This window comes from Sorghum bicolor, chromosome 4, assembly GCF_000003195.3.
Source record: "Sorghum bicolor cultivar BTx623 chromosome 4, Sorghum_bicolor_NCBIv3, whole genome shotgun sequence".
Taxonomy (NCBI): domain Eukaryota; kingdom Viridiplantae; phylum Streptophyta; class Magnoliopsida; order Poales; family Poaceae; genus Sorghum; species Sorghum bicolor.
The window spans coordinates 49,224,899-49,236,595 of NC_012873.2; the positions used below are offsets into that span (position 1 = coordinate 49,224,899).

The window sequence follows — 11,697 nt, forward strand, 5'->3', positions numbered from 1 at the left end:
GCGTCGCGCATGCACATGTTAGGTGCCACGCCAATTCCGGAAGCTTCTCCCACGCCCCTCGTCCTCACTGCTCAGGAATCAGGATCCCATCCACATCCATCGCGGTCGCCGCACTGGTTCGACGAGAAGGTCGCGACGAATCCGTGACGCCGACGTGGATTTGCTTTCGTACTTCTGGAATCGGAAGGCGTGCGGTGATACCTCTTATTTGTTTGAATTGATTAGTCAGTCGCGAGCGCCACCACTACCATCCCTTCCTCTGCGTCGTCCTTCTCGCCGCCATGGACCTTCGCAACCGGCGAGACGACGACGCCCTGAATGGAGGCGTCGGTGTGGACGAGACAATGAGGAGGAAGAAGAAGGTGGAGCTGGTGCAGGAGGCCATCCATGGCTTCCTGGAGGAGAAGAAGGGGAGCGATGGCCAGGGACAGGACAAGCGCTTGACGGCCAGGCAGGACGAGCAGGAGCTCCTGTCGTCGTTGCTCACCAAGGTACGCAAGTTTCTGTGTTCCTCGTGTGTCTGGAACTCTGGAATCAGGATTGTTGCTGATAGCTGCACGTTCTTCGTTCCCTACATTTGCTCCATCCTTGATTTCTTGATGCAAATGCTGAAATGATGAACTGACACCGTTCCCTTTTGACAGTTGGGTGAACTAGAAATCGACGCAGATTCAGACATCTTGGAGCCAAGCTCTTCCCACCTGGATCATCAGCAGCCTGCAGGCAGGAAAGGCGAACAGAGCAAGGAGGAGGAGGAGGAGGAGGAGGAGGAGGTGGTGGAGCTCGCTGACATCGCCAAGGACCTGAGCAAGATCAAGAGGCAGAACATGATCACCCACCTGCTCCTCGGCACCGTCATCGTGCTGACGGCCGTGTGGCAGGTCAACGAGGTGTCGTTCCTGCTCTGGGTGCAGAACAAGCTGAGCAACCCCTTCAAGTCCCTCGGGGACATGATCAAGGCCTCCCTCAAGCTTAGAGGGAGGAGGCCCGTGCTCGAGTCGTCGCCGTTGCCGCCGGCCGGCGTCCCCGATGTCAGCCGGTCTGATCTGCCAACGCTTGTCATCGGAGGACATGGCAGGTAAATGAACTAGTTGTGTGGTGATCCTAGGATAAAAATGCCCAGCAGCTGTTTGCTGCGAATGAACTTCCACTTTGTGTGTTCGTCAAAGTTGAAATTAGTGACTTGTTTGCAATGCAACTAGTTCATCCATTAGTGTTCTTGAAGGGTTTGTTCAGTTAATTTTCGATCCGAGGAGACTGAAAGAGAAAGAGAAAGATTTTGACTTGTAGGATAAAAGCTCCCTCAGTCCCCTTGGATTGGAGCTAACCGAATAAGCTCTAATTGTGCACGGGGATTGTTCTTGAATTATGAACTGAGACACCAACATTAACCTGGGAGTATTATTTCTAGATTCTCGTATGTTGCCGTGTAAGATTCAGAGTTTCAGACAGTTTGTTCTCCGTCACAACACGGGTGCAGGCATGTTGGCCTTCCATTTTTTCTTAAACCACAACTGTTGCACATAGTAGTCACTACAAGATGCATGTTCTTAAACCACAACAGTTGCACATAGTAGCCTGCTCAGGTGTGAAACTGCAGCCCTCTGCATAGTCCTTGGTTGTCAATCGCTCGTGCCCCAAGTTGGCCCATAAAGTATTTTGTGTCCTTCACCGTTCCGCAGCATATTTGGCAAGGCAGCATACCAAATTACCAATTGACTTGACTTGCTAGAGGGAGAACAGATTCACCCAGTTTTCCACACATGTCAACTGAAAACCTTATATAGGCTTATACTCTTGATCAGTCCCCTGTTTTCTTTAAATTGTCCATGGATCCTTGATTTGGATGTGGATTCTCTCGAACGAACTCCTGCTGGACTTGTCAAGAAGGGCAGTACCACAACTCCTCAAATGCGCATCAAGTGTACTCATCTGCTAGCTTCTTCGTCGATGTGAAAATTACATAAGCGCTTGCCGCTTTCCAATTTCTACAGCTTATGGACAAGCTGCCATCCAAGAGGATTAGGGAAGGGCAATGTCAGTATCGTACCTGCACAAAGCACTGACATGCACAAAAGCAAGGCGGACGCAACAAAGCAAAAAGTGTATTCAGTTGTTGATTCAACTGCTTAGACGTTAATGTTATAGTTTAAGTAGGGCCCACGGACAGTGAGAGAAGAGGGTAAAGGGGACATGTATTTCATTATGAATAAATAAAATAAAACTATGTAAAGGGAGACTATTCTAAATCGAAACAAAAAAAAAGAAAAAGAAATCGAGGTCGTCCTCGTCCCGGTATCGCTGTCTCATGCTCGCTGTGTGATCTCGATCGTCGGCCACAGAGCATATCAGGTCCCTGTAGAGATAACAAGGAGAACAATAGCTGGAATAGGTGTACGACCTTGTTTAGTTCACTCAAAAACCAAAAACTTTTCGAGATTCTCCGTCATATCAAAATTTTTGGCACATGTATGGAGCATTAAATATAGACAAAAACAAAAACTAATTGCACAGTTTGACTGTAAATTATGAGATGAATCTTTTGAGTCTAGTTAGTTCATGATTAGACAATATTTATCAAATAAAAACGAAAATGCTACATTTATCGTCATCATGTGACATCCTCATCACTCTGCAAAGGTAGTGGAGTTTGGAATTGCTTCTTCATCATCCTCATCCTTATAGACAATGTCATCTTCTAGATAATCAGGATCTTCAGATTCAGTTCACACTCTTCATCCACTTGTCTAGCCACTCTTGCACACATAAGAGGTTGAAGCTGTTCATTAGTTCCCATTGCTTCTCCAAGGACACTCCGTGTTATTCATGTCCTCGACATTTCTCCCACATCTTCATCCTCATCTCTAAAGACTGAGAGATCTACTAAAACATAAACCGGATCTACTAACCAGGGAATTAGTCGGGCAGATTCTAATACATGTAAAAGTGAAGTGTTTTGAGATCCTAATACATGAACTAGGTATACATAGAGACAGTGGGAGTTAGGATGAACGCAAACCATCGCCTTTAGGAGCGGATGCGCCGTTGTCCACCATTCGCCGGCGGTGTCAGGATCTGGCATAGGTGAAGACGAAGAAGACCTCGAGTCGTAGTGCGACGACGGTGGAGCTTCCCGTCACTGCCCCTCTAGATCGGATTAGGGTTTGAGATGTGAGAGGGAGTCTTGGCGGCGGGCAACTTCGTGGTGCGTGCCCCGGCTCCCCTCCCTTCTCTTTATACCTTCTCTTTATACCACAGGGTGACAGGGTTTAGGGTTTAACTGAACGGCTGGGGCTCCCCGATCAGGAGCGGATCTGGCTGTGGGGCCATGCAGGGGAGAACAGATCTGGCTGCATGGCTGTTGGACCATGCAGGGGAGAGATCAAATCTAACAAAGAGAACCAAATGAACCAATGAAGGTTATATTGAACTAATAACTAGAAAAAAAATCTGAATGTTATTGGTTTATTGGTGTTTATGTTCATTTGCTTGTTTACCAAATCTAGGTGCACTACAGGCAGTGTTTCTAATGGGAATTGTAGAAGTGATAAATCAATCAATATTGCAAGGATTGCTGCACTGTATTCTATATGGCAAACGTTTTTGTGTGACATTTATATTTTTTAAGTAATGTCTGGGTTTGATCAGAGGACAGCCATTCTATATGTAGATGTATCTGACAGATAATTTTTCTAGTGAGGAGATGCTGCTATTGAATGTTACTACATTTGTATAGTTGGTTTTAAAAACTTAACCTCACATGCTGGTTTTAACCTTATCATCTTCACTTTGTGATTCTGTTTTCTAACAGCCCGCTTAATTTCAGGGAATAAAGCTTAGGAACGTGGTGTTCCAGTGGTACCCATCGAGTGCTTGATCTATAAAATGCCCCTCCCGAGCTCAAGCCACTGTGGATATGTCTCCTATTGTTGATGGCCCTTCACGCCCAAGTGAAGCCGTTAAGCGAGCATATCCTGTGAGAAATGCTGATAGAATCAGAGATGATGTGAAGAGGATTATGAATGATGACAGATGTGTCCGGGTGACCAATCTTTCAAATTAAAGGAGGCTCGTGAACATCATCTTGTTGATTTGTTCCGTATATTTGGCTTTGTGACCCATGTCTACATTCCTGTGGATGAGAATGGTTCAAGCAGGGGAGTTGGCTATGTCAAATTTGCTCATAGACGTGAAACTGAGTCTGCCGTCGGAAGAGTCAATGTGGGTTTATGTTTATGAAAACCTTACTTTCCAGTTGGGTGGGCAGCACCAAGAAGGCTGAACTAGCTAGTTTTCTACACTATGTACTTGTGTGGCATATTACTAGTGTCGTTTTTACGTTAGTATAGGAGACTGAACTAAATTTTCACGTTAGTATAAGAGACTGAACTACTTTTTATACTATGTATACTATGTGTTAGCATGGCATATTCCCAATGGTGTCCATGGCAGTGCTAATGTTATTTTGTTGCGACAATAATATTGTTATCTTGTTAAGCCTAGACCTCTGGGGCCGAACTTTGTTGTGTTAGTTCTCTTGTGGGCCTAGCTCATGGATCTTGCTGTGCCACCCTGAGTTGGGTCAGATAGAAATGGTTTTAGCCTTTTGGTCCTTATGCGTGCCTCTAGGCGATCGCCAGTTGATCGGAGTTGTGTTCTCTCGCCATTTGCACGTAAAAGTATTCTTTGTGTTTTCATGCAAAAGCTCCTGTATACAAATAAACTCTGAGTACAGAGTGGGAATAAGTTATTTGAAACTAAATATGTGTGTAATAAATGCATGTTCTTCTTTATTCTCGAGATAGTTCATGGTCGAATTTGATACTTAATGACCGTCAACATGGGTTGTCATATCTAATTGTAAACCTGTTAGCACTTCTTTGTCAACTAGTGAAAAATATATATACCTTACCCTTGGGATCTAATGATGCTACTCAATATAGGAGCATAGTTGGTGCACTTCGGTACCTAACTCTTATTTGGCCTAATATAGTTTTCAGAAATGCTAATAAAAACCGCGCACGATATGAGGATGCGGCCCGCACACATCGCCCATGCCGATCTCTCTCTTTCTCTCTCTCTCCTAGCAGCGGCGACCTGGTGGCGTCCTCCCCGCATCCGTGCCCCCACCGCCTCCCCCGCGCACGGCCATGGCGGATGTGGCGGCGGAGACGCTGGATCTAGCGGTGGCAGATCCGCCGAATGCGGCTACGGCGGCGATAGATCTGCCAGATCTGGCGGCAACGGGGCTAGGTAGGCCTTCTCTCTCTCTCTCTCTCTCTCTCTCTCTCTCTCTCTCTCTCTCTAATCGGGCTAGGATTTCAACAAGCTTTCCCTTCTCCCCCAACTCCGGTGGGTTATAGAATGGTCGGTCGGGGAGGGAGGCAGGTAGGCTAGGCGGTGGGGATGATCGATGGGTGACTTAGAGGAGCTGGCGGCGATAGAGGCAGTTGGGCCAGGTCAGGGCCAGGGAGGCTCGGCGGAGCTAGAGAAGGTGGCGGCGGGCGAGCTCGTCAGAGCTAGAGAAGATGGCGGCAGTGGAGGGGAGAGGGGAAGAGGGAGGCCATCGTGGGCTAGGGTTCGCCGGAGCTTCGGCAAACCCTAGCGCCCATGGCAGGGCGGTGGCCGCCGGCGGGGGTGACGACGTCGAAGTTAGGGAATAAAAGATCTGGTCTATTTTTTATTTCAGTTTTTGGCAACAAAGTTATTTGTTTCTCAAATTAGAGTGTGCAGAAAGTGCATTTCCTACACACACATGCTGTAGTAATGTCCTATATAGTTTTTCTTGTAAGCAAGGTCTGTCAATATTTACATGCTCCTATTATCATTGGGTTCTTGTGAAGAGACTTTTTAGGTACTTAAAACAGTGTCCATGTGGAGTACTGAGGTAGAAGTCGACTGTATCATTTTGTAAGAGAGAGTGACTAGAAAATTATTGGAGATTGACTTTGTCCCCTTTTGAGATCAAATTGCAGATGGAAGCTCTACATGTACCGCAGCCGCAGTTGGTGAACTTCAAACACAATCTCAACCTCGAATGGCTGTGATTGAGGGAGGTGGTTAGAAGTAGCAAATTTGCTGTATCTCAACAAACTGAACTGGCTTGATATGCGTAGCATATAGATCTTTTGGAGTTTGTTGTACTTTAGTATTGTTGATCAAGTCTGTTACAACTAACAACCTTGTGCACGTGCCACGAAAAAATTGCTGCTTCTCCCAGACGTTTTCGCGCCTCTGATCATCTTTTCAACCGTAGCACTGATTCACTGAACAATGCATCTGTCTTTGTATATCCAGTTTCCAGTTCCTTGATTTAAGAGTAAGATCTGTATGTTGGGATGTTCAGTACCCAGCTGGCCAGCATGCAGCTAACATCTAAACCATAGGACCAGGTAACCAAAAGCTATTTAGCTTGAAGACTGTCGATCAAAAAGCTATTTAGCCTGAAGACTGGCGATCAGCTGCTGGCACTGCCCTGGCTAAAAGCACTTGTAAATCCTGCATCTGAATGGATGCCACACGGAAGGAGTCTCAGTCTCAGCTACCACTGAACCACTAGCACTCCCAGTGGTTTGGGCATGCACTCCTCCGGCAACTGAGAAACACAAGAAACAAGATGATCAGTTTGTCTGCGGCATTATGCATCTCTAGCTGTTGTTTCCGGGCACCAAGCAAATGGAATTGCATTGCAGCTTCTGATAACTGCAAACACTGAAGGAACAAACGAAACCAGACCTGAAGCTTGTGCTTGTGAACACCTGGCATCTGACATTGCGTTCGGCAGCTTCTGGAATTCCCACACTGGCTTCCAAGATTCACTTGCGGCAGGCTGCTGCAGCAAGGATCTAGTGGACCAGTGGTATCTTGAGGCTCAGGAGGGATTTGTTGCTCTGAACATCCGGCTACCAGCTCCTGCTCAAACAAGAACAGATGCCAATGCATGCAGCAGGCTCAGTGCCAAGTTCGCAGGTACAACTTAATTAAAATTCCTATCAGGTAGCTCTTGCAGGTACATCTTATACATGTTAATTAGAATGGTCTGTCTTCTATCAGGTAGCTCTTGAACACACAAGTGTATTCACTCATTAGCAGAGCAGGTAGCAGCACCATCCGGTAATGTAATGGCACGGTCTGTCAGGGTTATACTGGAAATGGATTAGCCATGGCAAATGGCAGTGAAACACAAGTGTATTCACCCAGTGTAACATAACATGCATCAGTCACTTTTACTACATGCCAGTACCAGAAACGTTAATAATGATGATGATGCTCCTGTAGGGGGGAGGAAGGTACTTAACTTATTGATGAGAAAACACAGGGAGGTGGGACCCACAGTTGCAAAAAGGGTTTTCTGGCACGCGTACACCTACGCAACCACACAGGCGTAGTACAGTAGTAGTATACTCAGAAGAGGGACTTTTCCTGTTCGGTGGCTTGCCCTGATGTGATTTTAACCCTCTACCTGAAATGGCCATAATACCCCTCGTGCTGCCTGGTTAAGCTAACTGCGACAGTGGGTTACCCCGCATCGCTTCACTGAAAATGGACCGAATAAAGGGCCGTATACGTACACCGGTATACAATACTACATAGTAGTATGATTCATACGCCGTGGGTCCCACCCTCTGGGATATTTATGAGCCCCACTTCGTTTCACATGCAGGTGCTCTTTGTTAACGTCACACCTCCAGCCAATAATTATTAGTCTTTTTTTATATAAAAAAAATCAGAATTAAGCTATATATATACATCGTCCGGCCTCTGAAATTGCTTTATTAAGTATATAATAGTGCACTTTAGTCCAGGTGGCGAAATGACAGCGTAGTCCCTGTACTACTCTGAACCGTGGTTAAGTTTGGGGTACCCTTTAAAAATTAGTATTTGGCATCAAATGAGGGCAAAGTTCAAAACGGACTCGGTTTTTTTTACACTACCTTGGCGCAAGTCACCTACTTTTTTTTTCCTACAAGTACCCCCGGGCACCCAAATTTTTTTGGCGAGTTTGACTGGGAGTTTGAGCAGAAAGAGAAAAAAAAAGAGAAAAAGGTCTGTATTTTAAGCCCCTGAATAAATTTGGGGGAAAATACAATTTCAGAGGTGTTCGTGGCTTCGAATCTCCGTCAATTCGCTCCACTTCTCCAGCAGATCCACTCAGGTACTTCAGACATCGATTCCTCTCCTTCTTAGCTTCCGATCGAGCTACGGTTCACGGCTCATGTCGGCGTGGGGCGGCAGATCGAGGCGCTAGGGTTTGGGGTGCCGCCTCTTGGTCTGGGATCAGCCTGCGCCGCTTGGCCGGCCGGAGCTTCTCTTTCTCCACCGCGCTCGCCGGCCGCCGCCAGATCTCGCCCCGCACTGACGGAGCTCCTCTTCCTCCACCTCGCTGGCCCGCGCCGCCGTAGCACTCAGTATTTCTTTAGCGGATCCAAACGCCTCCAAATTCGGGATCGCGCCGTCCCGTCCCCAACTGCACACGATAGGTTCGATTCGAGCTGGATTGGTGGGGGTTGGGGTATCTGTTGTCTAGTGTTGATTTCGGATTCAGCTACTCTGCTCCTCCTTTCGCGGCCTGGCCTGCTAAAATTTGGGGTTCTAGGTTTTCTGCTCCTCGTGTGCAGGTGTGCTGCAAGTCCCATTTCGGAGCAAATTTTAGTAACTGGCGCTTCGTTTCTTCCGTCTGTTCTTGAGTATTCATCACGCTGTCACGTTTCGTGCAGGTTGTGGCGCTCAAAGTCCAGCTTTGGGATTGATGCGAGTGTAGTAAGTTCTTGCTCGGTGGTTGGTCTTGGGCTCATCTGTTCCAGCTCCGGAGTCAAGGCCAACCGAGTTCTGTGCTGAAGATGAAGATGGGTGCAGACCCAAGTACCCAGGATGCGATGGTGGAGGCAGCCCTAAAAGCAAAGCATGCAGCAGAGCGCAAGTTCCATGCATGTAACATCAAGGGTGCCCGGAGGTCAGCGATCAAGGCTCATAACTTGTGCCCATCACTTGAGGGCATATCTCAGATGATCTCCACACTTGATGTTCACGTTGCATCTGAGTCGAAGATTGATGGGGAGAGTGACTGGTACAGGATACTGTCTCTAGATGCCACGGCTGATGAAGAGGAGGTGAAGAAACAGTACAGAAAGCTAGCTCTCCAGTTGCACCCAGACAAGAACAAGTCGGTTGGTGCAGAGGTTGCCTTCAGACTTATATCGGAGGCATGGAGTGTATTGTCTGACAAGAGCAGGAAGATGCTTTATGATCAGAAGAGGAGAGACCACAGTGCGGCCAATGTGTCCAATGGTTTGTATGCTTCTGATATAAAAGTCAGTAAGCGAGCACGAAAAAATGCCGCTGCCGCTGCCTCTGCCTCAGCAGCTGTCGAGGCTACTACTCGTCCTGCAGGGGCTAATACATTCTGGACATCATGCAACCGCTGCAGGATGCAGTATGAGTACTTGAGAATTTATCTGAACCACAACCTACTGTGCCCAAACTGTCACCATGCATTCATGGCTGTAGAAACTGGATTTCCCTGCAATGGAACCAGTAATTCATTCACCTGGACAACCAAGCCACAGCAGCAGGAGAACCACAATACTGTCGTTGACCATTCATACCAATCAGCAAGCAGAACATCAAGCATTCCAGGCACTGGACATGGAGCATACCAGCAAGAGAACACTTATGAGTTGTACAATAACCAAAGTTTCCAGTTCACTCAGTACCCCAAGACAACAGGCGCTGCTGCTACAAATGGATACAGTACACAGTCCTTAGAGAAATCAAAGAGAAAACATGAAGAGAACTACATATACAATTATTTTTCAAGTGGCAATGACAATGGGTATGCATCAGGGCGTGGGCGGCATTCAAAAAGGAGGCGGAATTTCAATAATGGCTATGCATCTGTGGACTGTAACGGGGAAACTCTGGCTGCAACTGCCGGTATGACTGTGATTGCCGAAGGAGGAAGAGTTAATGGTACATCAGGGGAAAAGTTTAGATCTGCAGTAAGTGCAAGAAAAGCTAATGTCTTGAGGGAGATCTTCCAACTTGACACCCGTGGTCTTCTTCTTGAGAAAGCCAAAGCAGAAGTTCGTGAAAAATTACAAGGCTGGAATATTTCGACATCTAGCCAGCTTGCCAAGAAAGGGAAATCAGAAAGAAGAGAGAAGCAAGTCGAAAACAATATAAAGGTTAATGGCATCCTCTCTGACAATCCAATCAATAGATGCAAGAAATACAGTTCAAAAGATGCAGATGTCGAGATCCCTGTGACTGATGTAGTGAATCCAGAACAGATGCGTGTACCCATGTCCATTGATGTCCCTGACCCAGATTTCCATGACTTTGATAAAGATCGAACAGAAAGAGCCTTTGGCAATGATCAGATCTGGGCTACATATGATAGTGAAGATGGCATGCCTCGCCTATATGCAATGGTACAGAAAGTTATTTCCATGAAACCTTTCAGGATACGGATGAGCTTCCTCAATTCTAAGTCCAACAATGAACTGGCACCAATAAACTGGATCGCCTCAGGTTTTACGAAGACATGTGGTGATTTTAGGATTGGAAGATACCAGATTACTGAAACAGTCAACATCTTTTCTCACAGAGTTTGCTGGAGTAAAGGTCCTCGGGGAATTATCAGGATTATTCCCCAAAAAGGTGATACATGGGCTGTGTACCGGAACTGGTCTCCTGATTGGAATGAACTTACACCAGATGATGTGATATATAAGTATGAGATAGTAGAAGTGACTGATGACTTCACAGAAGAGCAAGGTGTGGGTGTTGTCCCATTGCTGAAGGTAGCTGGGTTCAAAGCAGTTTTCCACAGGCTCACGGGCCCCGATGTGGTCAGAAGAATACCGAAGGAAGAGCTTTTCCGCTTCTCTCATCGGGTTCCTTCTCGCCTGCTCACTGGTGAAGAAAGAAATAATGCTCCAAAAGGTTGCCATGAGTTGGATCCTGCTGCAACTCCAGTTGACCTGCTTAAGATTATTACAGATGTCAAGGAAGATACCACACAGTGAAGCTCCGAGTAGAACTCAACTTGTCTGTCCTACAGACTTGCAACTGCAAGCTAGCATGGCTGAAGTCTCAATATGTGCTTCACTCACTGGTCAGCATCATATGGCTCACTTGCCTTAATCTATCATTGAACTTCTGGATGACGATGAGGACTTAATTAGGCATTTCTAACATTTAATTTTATTGTAATATCGATATCGTATAGAGTAAAAACGATTATCGAGAGGCTGCATATTGTGCTGAGGCCAGTTCTCAAAATGGCAGGTCTCATGACTTGCTGCGAGGTTGGTGCCACTAAGTGATACTCGACTGTAAGGTTATGTCAAGTAAGAGCGTAGTTTGAGACTGCTGCTAGGTTTTACTCTGTACCCGTACTCATTTACTTATCATGTTGTATTTTCATTAATGCATAGCATAATCCTTATATAATCTATCGTATTCAGTTATTTTGATTAAATATTATGTCTTTTCTGTGGTGCTAATTTCTCTTTTATGTACAGACGAGTCTTACAAATGGACTGTAAATGTTCAGAGGTTAATCGGTTTCACATATTTACAGTGTAGAATATGTGAATTGATCGTATTAATACCATTCTGAAGAATGTGTGAATTGACCGTATTACTACCGATCTTATGGATGGATTTGCCTTCCTACCACGGCCAATTTAGTTT

General features: G+C 46.1%; 2 protein-coding genes across 3 annotated transcripts; both read left to right on the top strand.

Annotated features, from left to right (window-relative positions):
* On the top strand, positions 48-4,504 carry LOC8059585. Its single transcript, XM_002452102.2, has 3 exons — positions 48-491; positions 645-1,078; positions 3,827-4,504. Exons 1-3 carry the CDS (start codon positions 282-284, stop codon positions 3,831-3,833), a joined length of 651 nt encoding a protein of 216 aa, XP_002452147.2. The 5' UTR covers positions 48-281; the 3' UTR covers positions 3,834-4,504.
* Positions 7,889-11,482, top strand: LOC8056084. Of its 2 annotated transcripts, XR_002452466.1 has the most exons (3): positions 7,889-8,155; positions 8,718-11,116; positions 11,290-11,482. XR_002452466.1 is itself a non-coding variant. In XM_002452103.2 (2 exons), the coding sequence occupies exon 2, from the start codon at positions 8,841-8,843 to the stop codon at positions 11,025-11,027; it is 2,187 nt and encodes a 728-aa protein (XP_002452148.1). In that variant the 5' UTR covers positions 7,889-8,155; positions 8,718-8,840; the 3' UTR covers positions 11,028-11,482. The 2 variants fall into 2 exon arrangements, 1 of the variants encoding a protein (XP_002452148.1); XM_002452103.2 differs by having other exon boundaries at positions 8,718-11,482.

Bases quoted from the DNA above. Each gene is read 5' to 3' on its own strand.
- LOC8059585 (XM_002452102.2), top strand. From the start codon at position 282: ATGGACCTTCGCAACCGGCGAGACGACGACGCCCTGAATGGAGGCGTC. The intron at 492-644 runs GTACGCAAGTTT...CCCTTTTGACAG, and splicing joins TGTCGTCGTTGCTCACCAAG to TTGGGTGAACTAGAAATCGA.
- LOC8056084 (XM_002452103.2), top strand. From the start codon at position 8,841: ATGAAGATGGGTGCAGACCCAAGTACCCAGGATGCGATGGTGGAGGCA.